This window comes from Balaenoptera musculus, chromosome 21, assembly GCF_009873245.2.
Source record: "Balaenoptera musculus isolate JJ_BM4_2016_0621 chromosome 21, mBalMus1.pri.v3, whole genome shotgun sequence".
NCBI classification, from domain to species: domain Eukaryota; kingdom Metazoa; phylum Chordata; class Mammalia; order Artiodactyla; family Balaenopteridae; genus Balaenoptera; species Balaenoptera musculus.
The window spans coordinates 19,891,691-19,918,045 of NC_045805.1; the positions used below are offsets into that span (position 1 = coordinate 19,891,691).

Below are 26,355 nucleotides of genomic sequence, written 5' to 3' on the forward strand. Positions count from 1 at the left end.
ATTAGGCAAGGCTGTGGGACCACCTTCTGGTAAATGCAGTGTGAACAGAAGTGGTGTACGCCATTTCCTGGCTTATTCCCAGGAATCTCCCCAACGCCCATCCCTTTTCCTTAACTCCTAGCCGGAAACACCTAAAATGTGGTATTGGCTTATCAGTCACCCATGACAAGGGATCAGATATCAGACACTAAAAGCCTGGAGAACCCTGTTAGAGCAGGCAAAAATCTGGTAAGACTGTTGCCAGTGATAGTCTGGAAGGCAGATCTGCTGAGCTTTCAGCTCAAGAGGGGAATGTTGGAAAAATGTTTGTAGTGTGCATTCACTAAAATTAGCTGCCTTTGGAAAAGTATTGTAAGAAAGAGACGTAAGGAATAGAGACAGTCCAGAAATTTAAGGGACCAAAAAGACAGAAATATCAACTGCTCTGAGGCCCCACAAAGTAAGAGATAAAAATTTTAAGAAGCTTTGTGTGGCAAAGGGTCAGCAAAATTTTTCAGTTTAATAAACTTGAACAGATTTGTGGCAAAATTCAGATTAAGGGTGGTCTTCCGGCCAAGTCTACTGTCCCTATGTCATCATGTAAGTCACCCATTAGTTTAACAAAGGGGACACTGAGAAGGAAGCAAAGATGTAATGCACATATGAGAGTTTTATCTTGGAAAGAAATTTGGATGTGGTCACGGACACATGAAATTAAACGGAAGGAAATAGATTGTAAGCCTACTAATAATTTGAGGGAATTTCACTGCCAAAGAAACTACCTTTAATATTGGATGTTCCAACTGCAAAACAACTGAGATTTTGTTACGTGTTGAATTGTGTCCCCTCCAAGATTCACATGTTGAAACTCTAGCCCCCAGTACCTCAGCATGTGATTGTATTTGGAGATAGAGCCTTTAAAGAGGTGGTTAGGTTAAGATGAGGCCATTTGGTGGGCCCTAGCCCAATCTGACCGAGACCTTATAATGATAAGAAATTGGGACACACAAAGAGACATAAGGATACACACATACATATGAAGACACCGTGAGCAGGCAGCCCATTGCAGGTCAAGGAGAGATGTCTGGAGCAGATCCTTGCCTCACATCTCTCAGAAGAAACCAAAATGCTGACATTTATTTAGCTACCAGTGGGTGATGTCTTGTTATGGTAGCTCTAGAAAATGAATACAGCTCCCAAATTATCTCCAGCAGGAAGTGGCTTGCAAAAGTGTCCCAGCCCCTAAGGAGAGCCTACTCCCCAGCACCCTTATCAGATGTGTATAAGAAGGCTGATAAATGCAGAATAAACTTCTAGGGTGTGCAGACAAGACAGCTTATAAAATATATTTAGAAAAAGTATTTTTGTGAAATTAGTTTTTAATGAAAATATAGAAAATTTATATTTTGCTTCCAGGTCAGAAAAAACAGGTAGAAAAATAGGTTTACAACATTGCCATATGATTAAGAACAATACAGTAACAAAGAATTATGAAAGTGATTATAACATGAGCTACAATTTACCTTAGACCGAGACTGCTTCTAAAATGGATTATTGAAAGATAAATCTATAAAGGTGTTTCATTCTGTCTTTAATGTTCAGACCTCTAATAAGCATGCATTTTAGCCATATGTACTTTACAAATCAAAACAAAAATACTTAATCACAGATAAAAATTGTCTTTATTCTCTAGATGGAAGAAATTAACATGCCCAGTTATGTTTGTAGGAAATTTCGCCCTTTCAAACATACATTTCCAAATGCATCAACTTTGAAAAATAAGGATGTTTGCAGTCTTTATTATGAATACATTCTGAGGAGCATCAGGGAAACAAGCCAAATCTTGAAGTATTCAAAGAGGAAGGTGACTGCATTCAGAGCAGGAAGTTTAAGGAAAAAGCTAAGGACCCCGCATTTGGGAAGGAACCTTCTTGTCTAAAAGTCATTGCCAAACATATGAAATTTTATTTGCAATTAGGGCAAAGATAGATACTCCTGGGCTCTTTAGAAAACCTCTTGTCATGATGACATATGGCATTAGTCAGGCTGCGGCTTACGGAGAATTACTCTCAGTTCAATATCAAGAGTGTATCAGTTTATGTAACGAAATTGTCACACATAACTAAGCTTTTAAAAAACTCAAATAACGTGCTCCCTAACTGGGTCCTCTCAACAGTCATAAATGGGTAGACTATGAAAAGAACCCAGGCGGTATCATGCTGCATGGGCTTCAATGTTGCTATGGCTGATTAAGCAGTTTGGGACCACTCGATGTAAACATAGTTTGTCATCCAAGATAGATGATTCCAGCTAACTCACGGCTCCGTAAGCCGCCACTTGGCCTTCCTGCTTTATTTTTTTATTTTAAGCAAGTTAACGACAGTTTTAAACACTACAGAATTGTACTTATTATTAATCTTTAATGTTTTCATTCTGTGTTCTTGGAGAACTCTGAGGTATTTCATATACAATAAGAATGTTAACAATGATCAAAAGACCAAAATTCTCCTTGGAGAAAATTGTCAAAATTTTAAAGATCCATGACAATACTACATATTGATGGTAAAGGAAACTGATTGCCGAAAGATACTAGTAAAATTTAACTTTGGAAAGTCTTTGGACCCTACCGATCTGCAAAAATAAGAAAGAATTGAAAAAAAACTCAATCAAAATTTTATTATTTAGGGATACCATATTCTTTAGAAATCAACTTTATAGCTAGGTAATTCCTTAAGGTACATACCATAAGAGATTAACTTATTAAATATAATTCCATTCATTTAATCTTTATTTTATTTTGTTTAGTGCAGGCATGGGAATAAAAAGAGAAGAAATTTCACATTAACTAATTTCCTAAAAACAAGTTTCAAAGAACAATTTTATGCCAACCAACAACAGAAAAAACAATAATGTTCTATCTTATGGTATTATTCTTTGTTATTCTCAGAATAGGAAAAATTCCAAACTAGAAGTTAATTGAAAGTAAGGGACTTGTTTTAGAATTTAATCACCCTAAGTATTTTCTACCAGATTCCTTAGTATTTTTTTTTTTTCCTGCTCCGAAATTACTCCATCCAAGGCCGATGCTACTTTCAGTTCCTCCTGGCTATTGAGATCATTTTTTTAGAATCAATTACTGTTTTACTCAATCTCTCACCAAATCCATGGCCCTGTCCCTCATCTGTCTCCATTTCTTGTTAGAGTGATGCCAGTAGAACACATCGAAAGACTGACAGTTCATAAGGATTTTATTGTAGGTATTATATTGGTTTATCACTGTGTATATGGCAATGGCCTAAGAATATCAGGTTCTTCTGCTGGAATAAAAAATATTTTCAGAAAAGTCACTTTCCGTCCAAAGGGTTAGTTTAAAAAATTAATATTAAGCCTGTTTATAGAGATTAATTTTGCTAAAGAATTGAGCTCTTGAAATTAAATGAACCAACTTATACAGTCAATATACATAATGAAAGCCAAAGGCTTTCCTTTTTTTCCTAATAGTAAAAGATTTTTGGTCTGAGGGTGAAGGTTGCAATTTAACAGATTCTGCAGTTGTATTTTATTTGGTGTGTGGTTATAATTTTAGGGTTCGCTGTCTCTGACCTTTTAAAGCTTCTAGGTAAACTGATAATCATTTCTGATAGGAAAGTGCACTGAGGATCAACAGTGCCTTTGGGTTGAAGAGTTCGACATTGTTCTTTCCCATTTATTTGTGCTTATATAATAGCGATGTGATATTCTTTGGTGCTGGCATGCTTCTCTTTTGTTTTAATTATTACTGTATTATAGTTTTAACTGCTATGTGTTTGTTGTGAACTTTAATTCAAGTTTTGATCAGGCTTTTTTTTTTCGGTAGATTTGTTATGTTTCTATTTCTTATATGCCATACGAAGTTTAACACTGATGTGGGTTGTTTTTAAAATTTCCAACTATAATTACCAACGTTCATGACTCTGAGCTGCAATAAATAATGGTTCGGGGGATGCTTTTAAAACTGTTAGTATTAATCACAAATCTCTAAATTCTGCAAAGAAGATTCTCCATTATCTTTGATAAACTAATCTATGCTATACAAAGCATGTGTATTCTCATGACTGAGGTACTTTTAAAATCATATGTGGCTAAATAATTAAATATAATTTTAACTAAAAATATGCAGTTGCCAGTAGTTTTCGCCATTAAATCTAAAAGGAATGGGAGATGTGTTCTCAGTTTCGATTTTTTAGTAGCTTTAATTCTACATTCTGGCTTCTTTTTGGCCATAAACAGGCATGTCTGTGTCCTCTTATTCTTTTTATCCTTTGCTTTCTCTTGTTGTCTGAGCTAATCCTATTTTTCTTTTCCTTTCTTTTCTTTTCCTGTTTTTTTTCTTGAAGAAAATTTTGAATAAGAACATGACCTAGGTTGAAGTTGAGCAGAAATTATTGTAACATAATTTCAACATTGATTTTTTTAAAAATAAAAAATATACATCTATGTTATAATAGAGGTGACCATTTTGGGGAAGAGCCAAAGGATATCCTTTCCACTACATCACACTATTAAATGCTAATAGCTCATTTAATTTATTATTCCTCATCTATTCACATAAAAACAGTTGCATTTCTTATATAAAAATAAAAACAACCAAGTATTTTATATTTTCTGAATTTTCTAGTACATATTTTTAAAACATCATGGAGTGAAGAGTAACATTTTTGAGAAATAAACCTTTTCTGTGACAAGTGTCTAGATCATATGAATACAAATGCTAATCACTAGAAGCTAACTGGGGCAACTATGTAAATAAGTTATTACTCTCTTTTAATGAATCATAACACATTACTTATCCCTTTGATAATTACAGAAAATGGAAATAAAATATGATCTTACTATGTAGTACACTAAGATACTCAAAATATAAAGCATAAAAATTTTAAATTTGCCTCGAGATTTGGGAGACGGGAATATAAAGGCCTATAAAATTGAAAACTGTAGAAGGGGTTTTCAGGCATATATGATGAATAAAAATTATACTGTCTATTAGAAAAAAAGGAATCTCTCTGTTTCCCACTTCTGTAAATTAGTTAAAATAAAGAAGCTCCTAATGGCTTGTGTACATTTCCTTTGATACCTTATGGTAGAAGGGGACATTGATGAATGTGTCCACTGATGAGTGATCCTGAAATGTAACATCATCTCACGACCTGCAGGTGTTTCCAAACTGCCTTCCGCCTGCTTGGGGGTTGTAATTGCTATTTGCAGTTTGCCTGTGAATTATACATCTTTGCTAAAATTGAATCTTGCTTCTTCCACATACCCTGCTATGTGCCAGCTTGATTTCCTGGAGCAGCCATGGGTAGCTGTTCTTCATCTTGATATTGTGATTTCAGGACATCTAGATAATATTCTTTTCCTCAGTTCGCTTCTCCATCTTTCCATTGCCTTATTTCAAATTTATTTAAAGTTATTTCATTTTCTTACATTGTCTCCCTTAATCACATGCCAGTTGAAGTGGAATCAGGTCCTGATTGCTTTGAAAGGTTATATAAATATGTTTCAGAAAACCATATTTTGTGATCAATTTCATTTTTTAATTTTAGGAGTATTTAGCTTAATGAATTTGCATGGGAATTCATGAAATAGTAGAAGACTTGGAAGTCTCTTGCTTTGTAGACATTTAATTAGACTCAAATTTGGAAGTGATTTTGGAAATCACTTATAGTTTATGTAGCTCATATAATGTCAGTCTGGTCAACATCAAATGTTGGATATAATTTCATATTACTAAAGATTTATTAAAGTCATTATATATGACTATATACAACTTTTAAAAATATGGTTAAGCTTATCCTTTATTATTTAGTACAATATCACTTCTTCCAACTATAATTTTATGCCTTACTAAGAAACTTTCTGGAGTCTCCCCTTTCTACATAGTGTTCAGACATTAATGTTTATTTTTGCAGATATCTTTCTTGAACTGTGTTTTCACAATTGCACATTTTAAAGTTATCTCAGAGATATTATCACTTTGTTAATGTGCTCAAAATAAATTTGCTGATTATATTCAATTTTCTAAAGTTAAGCAATAACAAGTTGATAGGGAATGTAAAATTGCTTTATATGGAAAAACTTGACTTTTAAAAAACATGTAATGATGCTTATTCATGTTGTGTTATTGATAATTGCTAGAAAAGATCTCTTTTTTAGAGTTATACATTTTACATAAGTTCATTTATTCTCCACCTGCAGCCTTATTATTTTTCATCATTTATTATGTAAAATAGTTATGTAAAGTGAACATTTAAAATTTATTTTGAGAACTTGAAGTTCAGCTCCACTAATTATGGACTGTTGGCTACTTGATGTTAGCCTTGAAAGTAGGCACAAGTCAAAGTTTGAAGGAAAGCTAGCTTTGATAAGTTTAAGGAATAGACTAGGTGAAAACTGAAGAACTCTGCATGCTTGATTATAAATCTGAGCTACAGACTGGGAGGGGAAGAAGTGGTCTTTGCGTGTTGAGGAGTGAGGGAGTCATGGAGGTTTTTCCACAGTAATGAAATAACTGTAAAAGATTTATCTGTTCCAGGCATATTTGTGGGCTTATATTGTGCCGAATTCTTGGGATACATTGGCGAATAAGCAAAGTATAGAACTTGCCCTCCAGAGCTTATAGTCAGTCTGCTAGAGGAGACAGACAAAAAGATAACAAATGCGCACATGGAGTAATGGAAAAGCAAGTAACTGCCACAAAGAGATGACAAAGGAGGGGAAGGTCTGAGGGATCCACCTGAGGAAAATCCTCTCTGAAGAGATGGCTTTAGTTTCATGAAGCATGAGGGTTAAACATGCAAAGAGCAGAGGGAGAGAGAGCAGTGGTCCTGACTGAGGGACAAAAGCTGGTGTTTAAGAGCCAGTGGCAGAAGAAATGGCAGGTGGGCGGGGTAGACCAGGGCTGGAGCAGAGTGAGGGAAGAGGTCAAGGATGAAGTCAGAGAGGCTGGCCGGGAGACAGGAGCCTAGACACATTGATTGCCCATCTAAATCCAAAAATAAAAAAAAAAATTCTTTTTAGAAACACAGGTGATTATTTATTCAGTTATTTTCTGAATCTGAAAACATTTTTAAGTCTCACCAGTTTATATGACATAATAAAATAAGAGGAGACTATTTAAATCCCTTCAAATTCCAGCTTTCATAAGTGAAATAAGTCAGACAGAGAAAGACAAATACTGTATGTTAAGCACTTATATGTGGAATCTAAAAAGAACAAACTAGTGACTGTAACGTAAAAGAAACAGACTCACAGATATAGAGAACACATATTGATCTGTTCCAGTGGTTTCCAGTGGGGAAAAGGAAGGGGGGAGGGGCAATACAGGGGTAGGGGACTAAGAGGTACAAAATATTATGTATTAAATAAGCTACAAGGGTATATTGTACAACACAGGGAATATAGCTGATATAATAACTATAAGTGGAATATAACCTTTAAAAATTATGAATCACTATATTATACACCTATAACACATAATATCGTACAACTATACTTCAATGAAAAATATTTTTAAAAAGTCAAGCTTTTTTTACACTAAGACCTTCAAATGAAGAAAATGAGACCTTTCCCCACATCTACACCCTACAAGTTAAGCATACTCACCTGTCAGGGTCTATTTAAAAAATAAATTTTTCCAATAAAAGATTGCTTTGTCCTAAGCATCAGCACAGGACATTTCCTCTATTTGTCACTCTCTTTCAAAGTCTTAAGTTTAAAAAAAAAAGTCGCTGACACTGAAAGCAGCAGTGATGTAAAGTGAAGACGTGTATGATGCACCCATGCATGTTTCTCCCAGATCTATGGGAACAAGATGAGGCAGCATGCGAGATGAATTAAAAGGCTCGTCACCTAGTGGATTCTGGGCAGAGGACAGTCTTTAAGACCCGGCAGCATAGTATTTGTCCGGAGAGGAGTTGTTGCTTTTTGACAGACGAGAGAAATCCCCTTAGTGCTGGCTGTGGGAAGAGAGAAGTGAAGTCAGTCCCCTGGTGGTGAAGTCCAGTAAAGCAGCGAAGCAGGAGGAAAATTTTTCTCTTCCTCTCTGGCTTCTCTCTCTCTCTCTCTCTCTCTCTCTCCTCTTTTTTCTCCTCTGTAGGAGCCACCTCCTATTCTCTCAACTCTTTTAGCATAACCTTCAAAGGAGAACGTTCCCTTCAGACTTGATCATCTTTTTTTCCCCACTGAGAGAATACCTCGTAGCTGCAAGACATTTTTTAAGTCTATGCAGGACTTCGGGGATTTGGTTATCCTGCCACGGAAATTGATCATTGCCGAAGCTCGGGACTCACAGTGTGCTAAATTAGCTACCAGAGTAAGCCTGACCGAGGAAGGCTCTTATCATATACTCTTCTGTTCAGTTTGAACACATTTGCTTGAAATTTGCCGCATGATGCTGTCCAGGGAAGCAGCTTTTTTTCTTGGGATGCAGCAATTCGCTGGTTTCTAAGCTTATTGCAGAAGAAGAAATAATCTTAAATAGAGTGGATTTCCCCCGCCCCCCTCCGCGCCCCCCGCTTGATTCCACGGAGCTGTGTTGCACCGCGGTAAAGATCACCTGTCACTGAATCTTTGAGGAAGTAAAACAAAGTGAATTATAATTATTATTTATTTATTTTTATTATTTTTAACCGGTGGAGGCGGCGTGATCACGGAGAATGAGACTGAGAGATGCTGCCAGGGCTTGGAGGAGGATAAAGCTGAGTTTAGGCTGGAAACTAAAAGACTGATTGTTTTTTGGTGCAACTTGCCCGGTTCCTCTTCACTTCCTTTAGTTTCGCTTCATGGACAGATCAACAAACCTGGACGTTGAGGAGCTCAAGGTACGTGATGATCGGGGCGGGCGTCGTTCCTTCCTTCCTGGCGCTCGCCTGCTCTCTTGCTCTCCTGTCTCGTCTTTTTTCTCTGCCTCTTCCTTGCGCCGCTGGAATAGTTGGTGGCCCCGTGGGACGGCGAGTGGGCTTTTGGGGTGAAGTGTACCCGGGCGCGGGCGCCCCTCCTAGGGCCGAGGACGAGGATGGGGGGCGGCTTTCTGGAGTTCGGCGTGCACTCTCGGGCCGGGTCCCCTCCCTGCCTGCCCCTCCCGGCAACAGCCATCCCCTCGTCAGTTACAGCAGCACTTTGGGTACCAGACCCAGCGCCGCGTGCCCGTTAACCTCGCCCGGGAAGCGGAGGCGGCGGGCGGCACCGTCCCCGCCCGCTGTCGCCTGGTTGCCCAGCAAAGTTGCCCGAGCTGCGCGGCCGCTTTGCCTCTTCTTCCCGCTCCGAGCTGCTTGTCCCCTGGCCCGGCACGGGGACAGACTCTTTCCGCTCAGAAATTCTCAGTACAGAGGCGTCTGCAGCGACGGCTCGATATCATTCCGGCTCTTCATGAGACCCCTTTCTCCCCCGAGCACTGACACGGTCTCAGCCACGGTTGCACGGCCCTGGGCGCGAACTCGTGTGCAGTGGGGGGACCCGCTGCAATCGAAGGGACTGGAGAGGTTCCCCCGCTGGCCTGGGGGACGCGAGCACAGCGAACGTGCCTGCCCTGAGCACCCAGCGCAGAGCGGGCCTGGGGGAGTGGGGAGGGGCCGGGGAGGCGAGAGTGGGTCTGGGCTGCAAGGAGTGGGGCGGGAAGCGGTACCCAGGGAGATTCTGTGCATCCTTCCCACTGTCGGAGAAGGAGCTGTCCTGACCCGCGCGGAACCCCCTCTGCCCCCACCGCTCCGCTGGGTCCTCTCAAGGCACCCTCTCCCTCCCGGGTCCCCGGCTCCCCCGAGAGGGGTTGGCTGGCAGGAGCGTTCAGGCTGACAGTATGCCCCTCTGTCTGTGGGCACGGCTTTAAAAAAGCAATGAGCACCGCTGCAGTGTCCATTAAAAAGAAAAGAAAAAAAAAACTTAAAAAAAATCAGCAATCCACAAAATCATTTAAATGTCCCGCTCACTGTAAATGAGAAAACAGGAAAGGGGGCAGTGCCTGGGAGCATCCTTTCTTTTTATTCTTCACTCTTCTTTACCCGCAGGCATTTTCTACCCTCTACTCTCTTGCTTCAGGGGTTTATTTTACACTAGAGGTCAGTTCAGATGGACTCTGTCTGCAGGTGAGGACTTCCAGACGCATCCCCACCAGCTGGGGAAACTTCACTAGCAGAGGTTTTCCCAGAAATGTCAGGAAAATGGGTTTGCCCGGTAAGAGGAAAGAGCTGGAGAAATCCCCTGTAGAGGGCAAACGCCTCTCGTCTGCAGCCTGCTCTCTGCCCTGGCCACAGCGCATGAGCTTGCCCACCCAGGAGACCAGTTCTCCTGGAACGTGCGCCCCATATCTCCTGGTGCTCTAAATTGCATACGAGAGAAAGGAGGCACAGAGAGAGCATTGGCCCTGCCGCCCATTGTGGTTGAAGGTGGGATGGAGGAGGTTGATCAGAAGAACTAAAACACCACTTCATTTAAGTCTCGGGGTTTGTTGGAAAAGGCAAATAGGGAGGAGACATATTTGCTGCTCTGGTTAAAGTTGGGGAACAATACGTTTCTGTGTTACGGCCAAGGTCACCATCCGTAGACCTTGGCCTGGAAAAGAGGTCTCCTATTATCCGTATACTAAGGTAGGACGCAACGCCTTTGTGTTTGAAAAGATCTCTTGCTGCCTTTTCCCAAGCATCGCAGTCTCTTGGGAGAGAGGTACATGAACAACATTTGTGATGTACATTTCATGCAGAAGTAGAGCATCCAGATTATTTTTTTGTTAAATATAGAACATGGTACAGAGACAAGCTTTTGCTCATGGGAAATGGAAGGGAAAAAATGATTTGGGGTGATCACTTGCCCTGATATTCCATTAGTTTCCTACTAGCTTATCCCCCTCTGAGCCCTGGCATCACTAAAGTTTTTAAATCAGTGAAAGAGCAAACCCACGGTGGAAACTTCTGTCAGTTTAGTATAAGATCCCAGCTTACATTCACTCAGGGCTTCTCACAGCCAGAATGTGCTAGACTCAGTAGAAACTGGAAGAGCTTGTGTGTAAGGGAACATTTTGGCAATGACCTACGGGGAAGAAGTGAAAGAATGTCGGAGGCAAAGATCTGTTGAGGGTGCTGAAAAATTATGTGAGGGCCATGATGCTGTGGAAAGTCAAAACTGGCAAGAGAGGAAAGGTAGTCAAATCTTACTAGAAAACATTGAGATCCTCCAGTTTGGGAAATGAAATTTGTGTTGTCATGTTTTTGACTACACTCCTGGAACAAGGAGGCTTTAAAACACTTAAACTCTGGAATATATACACTTTGTAGAGATGAGTGCACTACATGTGGAAAAACTTGTCTGGATTTCCTCTTATCAGCAGAATTCACTGGCTTGGGTTTTCTAGACCATTCCAGTTGAAGTTATTTTCTGGTGGCTTCTTGCTGAAGAGTCCCTCATGTGGAGAGAGGGGAGAAAAAAGCTGGGGATACTTATTTTTGACATTATTTGCTTTTTGGCTTTTCTTCCTGTGATCCAAGGATGCTCCAAGAATGCTCACTTTAAGACAGATCCGCATAAGTACTTTAGTTTCTGAGATGCTTTAAATACATGAAAAGAAAAACAGTGTTCACGGGGATTTGATGGATAAATAAATGTACGTAATACTATAAGAATACCATTTAGCTTAGTTTTAGATCATTAGTGTCATTATTAGTTGAAGCTGCTTGCCTCAGGTTTTAGGAAAGGAAGATTCTGCTAATTCTTCATCTATGTGCCAGACTATTTTCTCTTTATGAGATTTTTAACAAAGAGTATACATATTTTTTTGCTATGCTGCATGTGTGGATATTGATTTTTAAAACTGCTGTTTAGTAAATAGTATTACCTTTCGCAAGTTTTTAAACTGAAGGTAAGCTTCAGTAATTAAGTGTTAAGCTATTGCTGTCATTATCATAAAACTAAATTTAATCTGCATATTAAAAGATTTACTGGTGGGAAACTAACATATAGTTATTTGTATAAAACTTGCTAATGAAGACAAACATGTTTCATCTTCTCTTCTGCACACACGTGCCTGATGAAACAGATCAGTGTCGAAGGGAGAGAGTTGTCATTCAAAGAATTCTGGTCTTTCTTTTCCCTTTGATCTCTATCTGTTTCTTTCTCCAGAGTAAATGTATAACTTTACTCTGGATTTTGCCCTGGTGTTTGTTTTCAAGAAGAAACAACATCAAACAACTCAGCGTATGGGTGACTGCTTTGGAAATGTGAGTGCTAATGAATATTGATATTAAGGAAAGTACCCTCTGTCCTGGAATGTCTCTGAGTTACAGAGTACTCTTAGTAGTTGATATTTAAAAGAATAACTTTAGCTTTTATTTTAGCTCTGGGGTTGCCCTCTTTTAAACTACATATCTTATGCACTGGAACACAGAATGCCACTAATTTGTAGAGCTGGCACTTATACATTTGCTTTTTGTAGTGTTTATTTGTAAGAGATATTAGGCTGAGTAAATGGTATGTTTAAGTAACACATATGTCTTTGGCGATTCTTTTACTTAGCTTTTGAAATATGTTTTAATTCACTTGTATTTGGCAATCAAGAAATTATGCTTTCAGATGCTAAGTGTATATTTGTGGATAACTGTAATTTGCTTTGAGATCAAAAACATAAAACACATCAGGAGTATAGTACAATTTTTGCAGTATTATACCAGCTGTTATTTATTTATTTGTCAGGACTGTTCCCACTAAAGGAAATGGGATGATTAGCTAGAAGTTAAAAGTTAAAATGGAATTTTTCCATTACGTGTAGAACATTAACAGTATGCTTCTGGAATATTTTCTTAATTATCAGTTAAGGTACAAAACTATAAGCTATATAGTTATAAACTACATAGTTAATCCTGAGGTGCATGAGACAACTTTCAATAAATATAATTGTACTTGTTTGAGTTAATTAAATATAGTCAGTCACTGTTGTTTAATTTCATCTCTTTCATTTACATAAAATTCCATTTACCAAGAGCTTGAAACTTGCCCTAGATAGGCGAGGTAAAAGCTTCCCTGAATAATACAACTGGGTCATTAAGAAAGTGCACGGGTGAGAAATGATAATCTAGCCAAAGAATGCATAGGCGTTTAAACAAGTGGTTGATTGAAAAATGCTGAGGTCTAAAACCAAGTCTCATAGTACATTCTTCTACAATTTCAATCAAATAAGAGATTTGGCACTTAGAAGAATTCTAAAAATGTTTTTTTTTTTTTTTTTGCTTCATCAATAAACCACTCAGCCCAGGAAAGTCAGCTTACTGCAGTGTAGGAGGCTTTGTGATGAATGTAAGTAGGTGGTATTTTTTTGTTAGTCATTCCATAGTGAAAAATAGTACTCTCCAACAAACGTCATATTTTTAGCAACCTGCCTTATATATTCATTTCTTGGCTTAGAATAAGGAAACTTATTTGTGAGTACTGAATTATTTGACCTCTTTCACATCTAAATGAATTATAACTTTTGTCCATCCAGGTCAAGTTCCAATTCTCTTTTGATAACAGGGACCAGTCACAAAGATGGAGAAACAGTTAACCTTGATTTCTTTGTATGCAGAGTATAGACTTGTTTCACTGAAGTTAAAGTAAACTTCAAGTAGCCCTAGGGAAACATTCATTTTTTTATATGGCTAGGAGGGATGAGGGAACATTTTTGATATAAGTGGAAAGAGAATTAAGAAAAATACCTTTGAGGGAAGTTGTGCAAATGATAATTTTAGACATCTTCAGTGGGCCACTGTCATCACTAAGTGTATATTCCAATCTCTGTACTGGCTGTTATAGTTTTGCTGATCTCCAGACTTTACCAATTGAAAATACATCAAATTTTGAAGGTCCAGTAAAAAAAAGAATATTTTAGGATTTATGGACTTAAAATCATAGCTGCACAAGATGGCTTCATGCTGTAAGACAATAAATCAGCATGCATCTTTGGGGGCTTGCCTTTTATATAATATTTAGTGAGGTGTTTCTCATAGTGTATTGGAGTTTCAGCTAAAATACGATTTAGCAGAGCTTACAACTTTAAGTTCCTAAGGAAAATGACCATGTACTTCTGTTAAAATCTCTGTGAAGTTTTTGAGTATATGCATTTAAATAGGTAACTGTATAAATGAATAAATGTTTTGTGTCAAAATACAAGTTTTTAAGTTTAATTGTTTAGAATTGTGCTTGATTTGTGACAAAATTCTTAGCTTCTAAATCTCTATGTGACTAAAAGTGAGCTACCTCATTTTATACAAGTACAGATTTTAACATACTAACATCTAAGTTTTTATTTTACTCTAAGTCTCATCTTTTTCTTGGCAAATGTTTAGAAGCATGAGGTAATCTTATACCCTCAGTGAAACTTATTAGAGACTTCTAGGCCAACCACAGAATGAACAAACTTAAGGATTACCATCCCTCCAAGAGAATTACAGAGACTCCCAACCTAAAAATTAAAAAACTGTGCTAGTGTCTTGAGAGTTTTCTTGATACTCCTAAATGATATTTTTGTAGATTGACTGAAAAATATTGTAAGCCCTGATCCGATTTTAGAACATTTATACTGCTTTGTTGGAATTAAATGGGTTATCTAGAGTGTTCTATGCCAAGTTGAGATCAGAAATCTTTTTTAAAAAAAGGATTTCATTATCTAGCCAGAAGAGCTTTAATTGCCATGGCAATGCCTATCAGTGAAACAGGAGCTGAAGCTTCAGCCTTAGATATTAATTGGAACGATCACCCCACACCAAAATGGAGTTCAGTGGCATTTGGAAGTCAGAAGCACCCCAAGGTACTAAATCTCTCACTCCAAATCTAACAGCTTGTAACCTTTAAGGGGATTGATTGGTATGGTGGGAATGGCACAGATCTTGTTGAAGGAGTACTTAGAAGACCTTGTTTAAACCCTGGCTTTGCCAGCAACCAGAGGTGGCCCCTTGGGTGTATCACAGGTTTCTCAGGTGATGGTGGTATTGCAAGGTAGGAATTGGATTTGATTCCTGGGTTTTGTTGTAATCATTTTTAGCCACAGCTAAAGAACTTGTTCAAACAGTATCTTCTAAACAAGTGCCATATCTAATACCAATAAAAGGGGAGCAGTTCTGGTGGAAGCAGGAGAGGTTGGGGGCTCTGTCTAACCCACTTCCCCTTTGCCCCTGCACTTGACCCCAGGACATAGCCTAGAACTTTAAGACTGAGGGACACAAAGTAAAACCTCAGGACCAGTTGATCTCTATCTTCCAAGTCTGAGAGTCTAGGGCTCTGAATACTTTTTTGAGAATAACATTTTTGTGCCCTCCTGGAAGAAAATCATTTTCAAATTGATAAATAAAGTTAATATGGCTCTTTTTATTCCCCAAATATAGCCTCATTTGAACATCATAGTAAGTTTGTCTGTTGAATATTATATTCTCATTTAAGGGTACCAAAATGGAGGCTCAGAAAAATCAAGTAAAATGCCTAGGATCACAGGGCGAATAAAAAATGGAATAAGAACTCAAATCTATGCTCTCTATATCCAAATACTATGCTCTTATATGTAGGCTAGAATTCCAGGATGTTTGTAGAACTTCTTATGGTAGATGTTTTTCACTGAATTTCTCTAATATTCTTGTTTCAAAGAAAAGTGACAGTATTTGAGCCATACTCATAGTATTTACTCTTGTTACAGAAGAATTGTTATTCCATTTTTTTTGTTTTTTACTAATATTCTCATTCCTAATCAATTACTTTGGGTCAAATTACTGTTGGTTGATGTTTGTGAGTAAAACCTAAGAGAAAGTGACAGATAAATCATGAATTTAGGCCACTGAAGAACAGTTTCCTAACCTTGTACCAATCTTTTAAAATAAACCCTGTATATTTTGTCTAGCTCCATGAGTCTTCCTCATTATCTTGCCTCTTGAATCACTGCAAATAATTTTGATTTTGTTAGGGCCATAAATTGGATTTAACCTCTAACATGGCTTTGGCATTTCAGCTTGTTGTACGTTTAGTATCAGTCTTGAAATTGAAAAAAACAATAGATCTAAATGATTATACTTACACTACAATTATTATATACTTAGCTCTTATGATAGCCCCAAAACCTGGAAATAAATACCAGATGATTTAATCCATAATAAAACTAAAGTTCTCACTGGCAATCTTTGAGACTTAACATACCAACAATCACAAATGAAGATATACAGATAACTGAACATTATTTTGGAGGGACATTTCTTTTATATTCTTAAGGGGATCAATATTGAATAATACCGTTTTTGAAGAACACTTTTCAAAGCCTTTGCAAGTCTCAAGATTTAAGGGTCTAACTAGATGGTATGATTATATGATAACACATATTTTCTGCCTAAGAACCATCATTTTCTCTAATCTCTTCCCTTTCATTGTCAGAGCTAGATTTGGGCATCCTTCTAGAGAACACAGTTGTGACTGGTTAAGTGGCATAATGAAGAGTACACAACCAAGTTGGTTTGAGCTTTGGCTTCTGGGTGGGGGATCAGGTTGATCTTAGTGCGTCGCACAAGCACACCTGCTTTGTCAGTGCCTCGGCTGAATTATTAATGGCTGTAAAGCAGGAACATTCTGGGTTACTCCTAAGTAATTAGAAATGCAACCTTAAATCCAAGAGAGGCAAGGGCCTACCGTCATCTTCTTTGCTGGAGGCTTCAATATTAACCCACACCTTATCATTATCTTACTTCTTTTCATATTGGTTTTTTTTTTTTTTAAAGATTTTTTTTTGATGTGGACCATTTTAAAATTTATTTATTTATTTATTTATTTATTTATGGCTGTGTTGGGTCTTCATTTCTGTGTGAGGGCTTTCTCTAGTTGTGGCAAGCGGGGGCCACTCTTCATCGCGGTGCGCGGGCCTCTCACTATCGCGGCCTCTCTTGTTGCGGAGCACAGGCTCCAGACGTGCAGGATCAGTAATTGTGGCTCACGGGCCCAGTTGCTCCGCGGCATGTGGGATCTTCCCAGACCAGGGCTCGAACCTGTGTCCCCTGCATTGGCAGGCAGATTCTCAACCACTGCGCCACCAGGGAAGCCCTCCTTCATATTGGTTTTTAAACTCCCGTTTTTGTTTAGAATGGCTAGAAAAAAACATATTATCTACCTGAGATAAAAGAGCCTTTGATTCTTTCTTGGGTAGAAACAACCAAGTCAGCTGCCATGAGCAAGAATGTTTTTGTGAAACATGATTTAATAAATCAATGTAATGAATGGGAAAATACTGTTATCACTGCAATTCCACAAGTTTCTATCTACTCAGAGTATTTGAGGGTTTTTAAAATCCAAGTCAGAAGGAGAAACTAACTAATCCAAGTAAGAAATTGCTTATCTAAGACTTACTGAATTACGTTCTGGGTTTCCACATCCCTCTCAATGTGAGACTCATGAGAGAGAAATACTATCTAGTCTGAGTACCAGAATTAGTTACGCTTCTAAGCAACCGGTTGGTATTCAATCTTAATCTTTTTCATCATAAAACTGATTGTGTTTTCTACTTTGCCTTAGTTGCTAAAAAGCTCAGAGGCAAGTTTGTGACCCAGCTCTAACAAGTATACTTGTGTCTTAACCTAATTCCTGGTCTCATAATACTTTTTTCTCCCACTATTCTTAAATACTTTCATAAAGAATTAGTGGCCATAAATTTGTGTATACTTAGAGCTTATTAAGACCTTTTGCAGAGACTCAATTATTTTCATAATGTTTCAGTGAACATACCTCAGTATTTCTCATCTCTTCTGAACAGCTTATACCTCTGTAGGCATTTACTTCCATTTGTCAGGGGATACAAAGTTTAAAAAGTTTGAATTAGCATGCTGTGTATATCCAGTTATGCTGTGTGCATGATTTCCATTGCACATAATAGCTGCATCACTTGTGAACCTGCTTGCCACAAAATGAAACTCACTGTACACCCAAAGACTGCTATTTAGCACTTATGTTATCAAAACTTCTACTTGTTCTAAGACATTGTGTTTTAAATCATTATTATTCGTTCTTAATGTTCTCAAATTTGGCCTTTGTGGATAATGATCTCCTGCATTTCTAAATCTCTGCCTTTCTCATGCTTATGACTTTTGTCTCGTGTGGAGACATTATTTTAAGAAAAGTTAAAATAAACGAGCTCATCTGAATCAGCATATTGCTTAATTGTTTTTCAGATTTGCTTTGTAAAAATCAATGTTTTGATCGGTTGAATTGCTCTAGGCAGCAGAGACAGTTGGACTTTGAGGTATTTTATCTCATCAAGTTTCTTAAAGTTCACGCTTGTGTCGTGGTTCAAAGAGCAGGCAGTTCCACGAATAGTGTTGTGTCTTCATCATAAAGGTCCTCGTTATTAAAGCATTCTTGGGAGACATTTTAAGCATTTAGTAATTATGGATGTGAAATATACAGCTGGATTAGTTAAACACATTTTTGGCAGGTGGCGAGTACAAGTGAGGATCTTTCATTTGCGTCTGAGCCCAATTACTATACAAACCTTATTTCATTTTAGAAATACTGCTATGTTGCTACATATATATTTATTTCACTTAGTTCCTAAATCAAGAGGAGCTCTTTGCACATAATAAATAAAAACACAACTGACTTTAAAGCGTTTAGCATTGACAACTAGTCATTTTTTTTTCAATGCCTGTTTCACATGTATACACACCTGAAGGGAATTTCAACAACTTTTGGAAAAATATGATTCAAGAATGCTAAAAACGTAACATTATATGTGATGATATTCTATCTCAAATGATTAAATAGTTAATGCTATACTTTAACTTGGTTTCATAGACTTACATAATTGTTAAAATTATCTGTGATCATACTCAGTGTATAATTTTTTGTCTTCTTTGCCTCATTTTCTGATGTTTAGTGAGATGCCCTACCCGTCTTATCTTAAACTCAGTGCTCATTCAAAGTCGTAGAACTGTATGTTAAGTGTATTCCAACATGCACAGTGCAATCAAAAATCCAAAGATTGAAATCTTGTTTTTTCCACTTCTTGTTTTACGATGAATAGTATTGGAGTACGGATGAATGAAGATGACAAGAAGAAACATCAACTAAAATTTGGGAAGGTTATCAGAAGTTTAAAGCTTAATTGAAAAAGAAAGAATAACTCCAAGTAAACAGAATAAACATGATGCTCCTCCCCCAAAAACATTTGACTTAACTGGTAATTCTCTCTTTCTCTTTGGTTTAAATAATCCAGTGTCTAAATTATTACATTACAAAACCTGTGATTCACTATGGTGTTAGTAGACATGACTCTTATAGATCTTTGATATATGCATTACTGAATTCTTAGCAAGAATTTGTCTTTTTTATATTTTCAATGGGAATGCAATATATGAACTCTTCCAATTTGATCTTTCACTCTCAAAATCTTTGCTTTTTACCCTAAGCTCCAAAGTTCCTGTTGCCTGGGATTTTGTCCATGGTATTTTTCAGGTCCCACTTTATGCATACTTTCTAAGTGGTCTTATCTACTCATAACTTCTATTTTTACTTGCAAGGAGATGATACGCAATAATACACATCCACCTTACACCTTTGGTGGCCCAAAGACCATATGCATCTCCTCCTCCCTAGTTTTCAACAATCTACTCTAGAATTCTGGATATTTCACACTCACCTCAGTCTAACAAAACTTCTCTGTTCGTTTAGTGTGTCACCGTTCACTTAAGCACCCCCATTGGTGCTCTTGGGATCCTTTTCTTCTGATCCCATTGACTCATCCCTCTCATCTAATTGATCTGCAAGTCCATCATACCACAGAGTCAGAGTTCTCCCCTTTTACGCTTTTAGTTAAAACCCTAGATCAAATTCTCATCTTCTCTATTCCGAATTTTTGTTGAATGTTCTGTCTTATTCTGGCAATTATACTGGTCTTATTGCAGTGAATTCTAATGCGGTGTTGCAGTTGTGGCCCTAGGGTTAGGGGTATAGTTGGAATCACTGTTAAGGGACTTATACATTCTCTTTCTTATTCTTAGTAAGTCATCTCAGAGTAAGTTGGGAAAGAATTGAAACGGGTGCACCAAGGCTGGGCCTGATGCTGAATAGAGAGGGATTTAGAGGTTTCTAGAAATGCAAAAAGGTACCCTCAAAAATGAAGAAAAGATGGGTTCTGGAAGCTAGACCTGATAGTAGCCACTGATTAATTATGACTAAAATGTTCAGGTTGGGAGAAGGGAGCCACAGATCATTTGTAGATAATAGTGATTCATTTTATAGTTTCTTTTTTTGTCTTAATGAAATCTTTGCATTACACTGTCCCAGAACCATGAATTATGTTTGACAATTTCCTTAGCTGATTTTCTGTATTTTTGACATTTTGATCAGATTTCTTATAGTCAAACATTTTTATATGCCTCTGGGAATTTGACAGCTCTGTCTCTGAGAGGTGGCCCAAGGACCATATGCTAACAGAGTAAGCCACCTAACTAGGCAGAGAGGCATAGAAAAAAATATGAAGAAATCTCAATAAATATAGGCCAAGGTGTTTGTATTCTGAAATGCACATCACAGCTAATGAAATTGGTTTGTTATTGACCTGTAAATCTCAGCTGTCAGTTAGATGGCTTCACAGTTATTTTATTTTTATATCCTTAGTCTTTCAGTAAAAGCTACTTAGTCATCACAGCTGTGTTTTAACTGTTCTATGGGACTTATAATATGGGCTAATAAGAGTGAGGTAACCTAGATATGCATATTTCAAAGTAGGAATGGGGAACCAAGATCTCACTGAAGATGGCTGGTGATAACGATGGCTAGTGAGGGATCTCCTAAGAAAATGTAACTTATAAGAATGGGGAAGTCCAGAAAGCAAGATCTGTTCATAGTTCTTCAAAGGGAGATTATTCCTTATTAAGGAACCAGCCAGGTTCTTGACACTTTCTAACTGATCTGCCTTTGTCCAGCCTATTCGACAAGCAATCCTCATTCCACAATTCAGATTTCCCTTTTAGAATAAGATAATAATATTTGGCCCCTCACCTGCTTAAAAGTCTTTGTCGATTCCCTGTTTATTTTATAATCCATATTCCTCAACATGATACAACATGATATAGAGATTGCTCTATGACCACTCTCTTACCTACCTTCCAACACACACACACACACACACACACACACACACACATTCTACAATAATGTCACTGAATAACTCACTTCTCCTTGATCATGCCAGTTCCGTTTCCTCTTTTATAATGTTTTATATTCACTTGCCTAGACTACATCTCTGCTTCTTTGCTGAGAGAACTTCTGCTTGTTGACTGGTACCTAGACCCAGGAAGAGATGGTTGTTTCTTTCTCTGTGTTTCTGCACACTTGTATATTTAACTCCACTCTACATTCTTAACTAAATTCTGTGTGGTAGAAAAAATGATTAGTATGATAACCAGTCTTCTTAGGCTTGGTGAAAATTGCTTAACTGCCAGTAGAAATTCAATATTTATAAATGTTCTGAGTTTCCTTGAAAAGAATGTATATCTTTTCATTTGTTGGAGGCCAAATCCTATTAGATTAAGTTTATTATTTACATAGTTTTCACCTTCCCTAATTTTTCTATTTTGTTTGTTTAAGCTGTAACTATGAAAGAGATATGTTAAAATTTCCTGTTATGATGGCATTCTTGCAGATCTCTTAGCTTTTGCCTTATATATTTGAGACTATGTTATCAGATATGTATAAGTTTAAATTGTTATATTTTTCTGGTGAGTTGAGACCATTATTATTATGTAATGACCTCTTTATTTCTGGTAATTTTATTTTTTCCTGATTTTAATATACATAGATCACCTTTAACTAAAGCACTGTACTATTACACATCTTTATTTTGGTTAGTGTTTCTGATGTGTATTTCTTTCATCCTTTTTTCAGCCTCTTTGTTGTAAGTGTAAAATGAAAGTGCTAAAATAAATAATTGCAAAGAATCTTTTCTAGTTTTGTGATAGGTAACTGCTGGTGAAAGCTAATGCATTAAATCATTTATAAACATTAATATCTTAGTGCAAACTTATTTATCAGATTTGCTAGCCGAGCAGGACAGTGGGAGCATTTTTTCATAGGATAGGATATTTTCCATGACAGAAAAGGAAGAAATTCCTCCCAGTTATTCCCTATCATATCATCATGTCTCATTTTCTCTTAGTGACAGTTTCACATTCCAAAGTAAGTTTTAAAAACTATTTTTGTTTATTTTTTTTTCTCGCTATAAAGTATATGTTCCATGAAGTCAGTGATCTTGTTTGATCACTCCATTCCCAGTATTTAGATGGATGCCTGGCATAGAGTAAACACCTGGAAGTTTTATTAAATGAATGAAGGAGTGAATAATTGAATGAATGAGGGGGCCTGGTATGAGGTCCTGCATAATCAGAGAACAGAAAAAAATACCTAGTAAGTGTAGAGAAAGGAATAAGGAAGGGAAAAGTGGAATGCTGGAAGTGGGTAAATGCTAGCTGGGGAAAGTGACCTAATTTATGATATCATTTATGATTATTCCTGTGCCAGACCTGTAACATTACAGGAAAAATCTATAATAGGCTGTCTGTCCGCATCTCTGGGATGTCCTGCCCTTCTTCTAATTTCTTGAATCTAGCTACTCTACTATAGCTAATTGGGGCATGGTGATACATCTGACCCAAGCGGGACCAATTAAATTCCTTCTCCATGGTATATGGATGAAGTAACTTGATTTCAACCCTATTGGATCCAATATTCACTTTTAATGGGGGATAATTTTTATAAAGCCTCCTTTAAAATTATCTTATAAAATACTTTGATAATATAACTTACTTGCAAATAATTTTTACAAAGCCCCCTTTAGAATTCTCTTATAAGTGCTTTCACAGTATAACCTACTTGCACATAATTTTGAAAATACCATGCCCTAATTGCAATATAAAGGAGAAATAAAAGGAAATAAGAGGAAAGCATTATCTGATGAGGTTCTGTGTATTTCAAAATGTAAGTGCTAGGACACAGTGAATGCAAAAGCTACAATTTAAGATTGACAGAGATGTGTATGCCACTCAAATTCCATGAGTGGTTTTTCCTGATGATATTTTTTTGAAGTTGTGAGGACCTCTTGGTAAATTCTGAACAAAATAAAAGAGAGCAGTTCTTTCCATTTACATAGATGTTGTATTCCTGGACAGCTCATTAATTGTGTAAAAATTTACTAACTTTTATTTTAAAAATGTGTACAATGGACTAGGATTCAAGCCCCAGTTGGTACACAGCTGTTCCACACATTGCTGGGATTTTAGTCTTCTCCCCGCAACCCCCAGCCCAATCACTATGACAACCAAAAATGTCTCAATACATTTTAAATATTCATTCTAGGGGGCAGTATATCCCCTGTTGGAATTTATTGGATTAGCTGATGATACAGTGGACCTTTTTTTTTTTTAGCATTTCTAGAATTTTTTTTTTTTTTTTTTTTTGAGTTTGGAGCAGAGAAAGGTTTATTGCAAGGCACGTTGCTAGAATTTTAAATGGTTGGAAAATAAGCTTTCAGTCAACTAAGTGCAGTGCACAGCTGTGGACTCTGCTGCTGAAAAAGAATGAAACCCAACAGAGAGGAAAGAATTCCATTCTTTCTAGAGTCCTGTTATATTCCCCTGAAAATAAATTTTGGTTTTTACTCCTCTTCTATCTCCCCTTCCTCATACACATATTAGCTTATTTTGATTTCTCTCACTTGCGATTAAAATAATCTGTTTTAATACTATCCCTCTCTTCTTAAATCCAGAGGAACTCGGGTTTTTCATATTGACTTCTACTTCTTAATGCAAATAAACCTATTTCAATGTACAATAGTTTATGCAGTTTTCTAAAAGCTTATAGCCTAGTTGAGTCTAAACAGTCCAGAAACTGAATGCTTAGGACCTGACTTGTCTCTGATTGTAACCCAGACTATTAGAGGTGGAGGTGAGGCAGGACCCATTTGCTAGAGCCCTGTGGTTTTGATGTCTTCACTTCCTCTCTTTTTAGTCCCCCTTCGCCCCTGCTATAGATAACTGTTAGTAAGAAGGCATGCTTGCTACTATATCTATGATTCTCATACTTCATGGAACAGGACCGTGTAACGAGAAGGTTGGAGTTAGACTTTTATTTTTAGAAACATTGGTTTATTCAAAGAGAGCTATAAAAATGACTTTTGAAATCCCAATTCCACGTATATTAATTAACTCAAAAACTTCTGGTTTTAGTATATACTTGTTTTTTTTTCCTTAACGAAACTCTCTTTTTTTAAAAAAATTTATTTATTTATTTATTTATGGCTGTGTTGGGTCTTCGTTTCTGTGCGAGGGCTTTCTCTAGTTGCGGCAAGTGGGGGCCACTCTTCATCGCGGTGCGCGGGCCTCTCACTATCGCGGCCTCTCTTGTTGCGGAGCACAGGCTCCAGACGGACAGGCTCAGTAGTTGTGGCTCACGGGCCTAGTTGCTCTGCGGCATGCGGGATCTTCCCAGACCAGGGCTCGAACCCGTGTCCCCTGCATTGGCAGGCGGATTCTCAACCACTGCGCCACCAGGGAAGCCCTTAGTATATACTTTTGACCAGTGGTCCCCAACCTTTTAGGCGCCAGGGACCGGTTTCGTGGAAGGCAATTTTTCCATAGATGGGGGTGGAGGGGAGGGGATGGTCCAGGTATAACGAGAGAGAGGGGGAGCGGCAGACGAAGCTTCGGCCGCTCGCCGCTCACCTCCTGCCGTGCTGGCCCGGGTCCTGACAGGCGGCAGACCGGTAGCGGTTCTTTAGACTCTATTGAGAAAAGTGATTTTCTCCTAGTATTTCAGCTGCTAAGTATGTTTGTAGATGGATGTTTTCTATGTGTTCTTGAAATTATTTTAAGATTAGTATTTGTCAGTTATAAGTTTATATTACAGGTACGTGTGTTTCAAAGGCATCGTTAAAACCATACTTATGGTTCTCATAAGAGTTATGTTGAACAAAATGAATACATTTTATTTCTTATATCTCTTTACAGCTACCATCAAATTATTTTTGTTATTAATTTATTTTTTGTTTTATCCCCAACATCTAGAAAAGTGCATTACACATAGTAGGTGCTTAATAAATATTTGTCAAATTAATTAACCTTTAAATGAAATTTGTTTTCTGATACTAATCTTACTGCTCTTCCTCCTCCAAATTCATTATGAGACACAAGTGAGTATGTGATTAGAAATGATCTATGTGCTCGGGACAGATTTCTCCTTAGTTAAAGCACCTGTTTCATTCAGTATTCATCTGGGTGAGGTGGATAATAGTCAACATTCAGGTAAATATGCCATCCACTCAGGCTCCCAAGACACTTGCCCTGTTGTGTAATGAAACTATTGGGATAAAAGTGTCACACTTCATCCTGGGTAAAATTCCCATCACCATCTGACAGTCATAAAAAGAAAAACACACCTTTCCCAAATGACCAGTCTGTTGAATTTGGTATTCAATCTTTACCTGTGAGTAATAGGAAATAAATGATGGTATATGAAAGTAGAACCTCCAGTAGAAGCTTTGCATCAGATGCATCAGAGTTTATAGATTATATTGACTCAGCAGTGTATTTTAACACAGACAAATCAAGATTGTTAGTTTGTATTTTGTACAAATCACAGACTTCCATGTTTATGTAAAACATATCAAAACAAAACTGTTTTGGAGAAATACAAGAGAAAGTTAAGGAGAATAGTATCATGACGGTCACCCACACATACAGTCTCTGAGAGAGTTCAATCCAGAGAATGTTAAACTCTGAAGAAAAATGAATTTAAATAATGACTAATAAATAAATATACTCTGAAGATAGCCACCCACTTAGCCAATATCTTGTACAAAAAGTACTTAATCCATAGTTATTGAACAGAGTTTAATTTGATTATAAAAGATCTTTAATTTCCTAATCATGGAAAATTCCTAATCATGGAGTAAAATGAGTTGCAGGCTTCTCATTGAAGAAGAAATCTAATACAATCTAACAGCCTTTGAGAAGTCAATTTTAGGACCCACTCTCTCTTTGCTCAGCTTTGGAGCCACGTAGATGTGGGTTCATTTCCAGCTCCACTTGTGAGCTGTTTGAACTTGGCCAAGTTATTTAGCTTCACTAAATGTCAATGTCCTCAAATAGCAAAATTGGATAAATAATTGTACCTACCCCTTATAGGTTGTAAGACTAAAATGAGGTAGTTATATGGGTACAGTCATCAGTGATTGGCACTGAGCTTTCCATCTATATCTCAATTATTATTTCATTATTATTGTTAACATGATATTCATGAGAGCGGGCAAGCATGAGTGAAACATGATTGAGATGTGAGAAAAAATGAGTGTATTCACCTGAGAAG

The 26,355-nt window shown here is 37.4% G+C and overlaps 1 protein-coding gene across 1 annotated transcript in view; it reads left to right on the forward strand.

Moving 5' to 3' along the window:
* The first annotated feature begins 8,695 nt into the window (after positions 1-8,695).
* Positions 8,696-26,355, forward strand: part of SGCZ (sarcoglycan zeta) — a 902,846-nt gene continuing 885,186 nt past the window's right edge. The window contains exon 1 of the mRNA XM_036838469.1: positions 8,696-8,837. Within this exon, the coding sequence (XP_036694364.1) occupies positions 8,799-8,837 (39 nt within the window). The 5' untranslated portion in view covers positions 8,696-8,798. The remainder of the gene's footprint in view (positions 8,838-26,355) is intronic.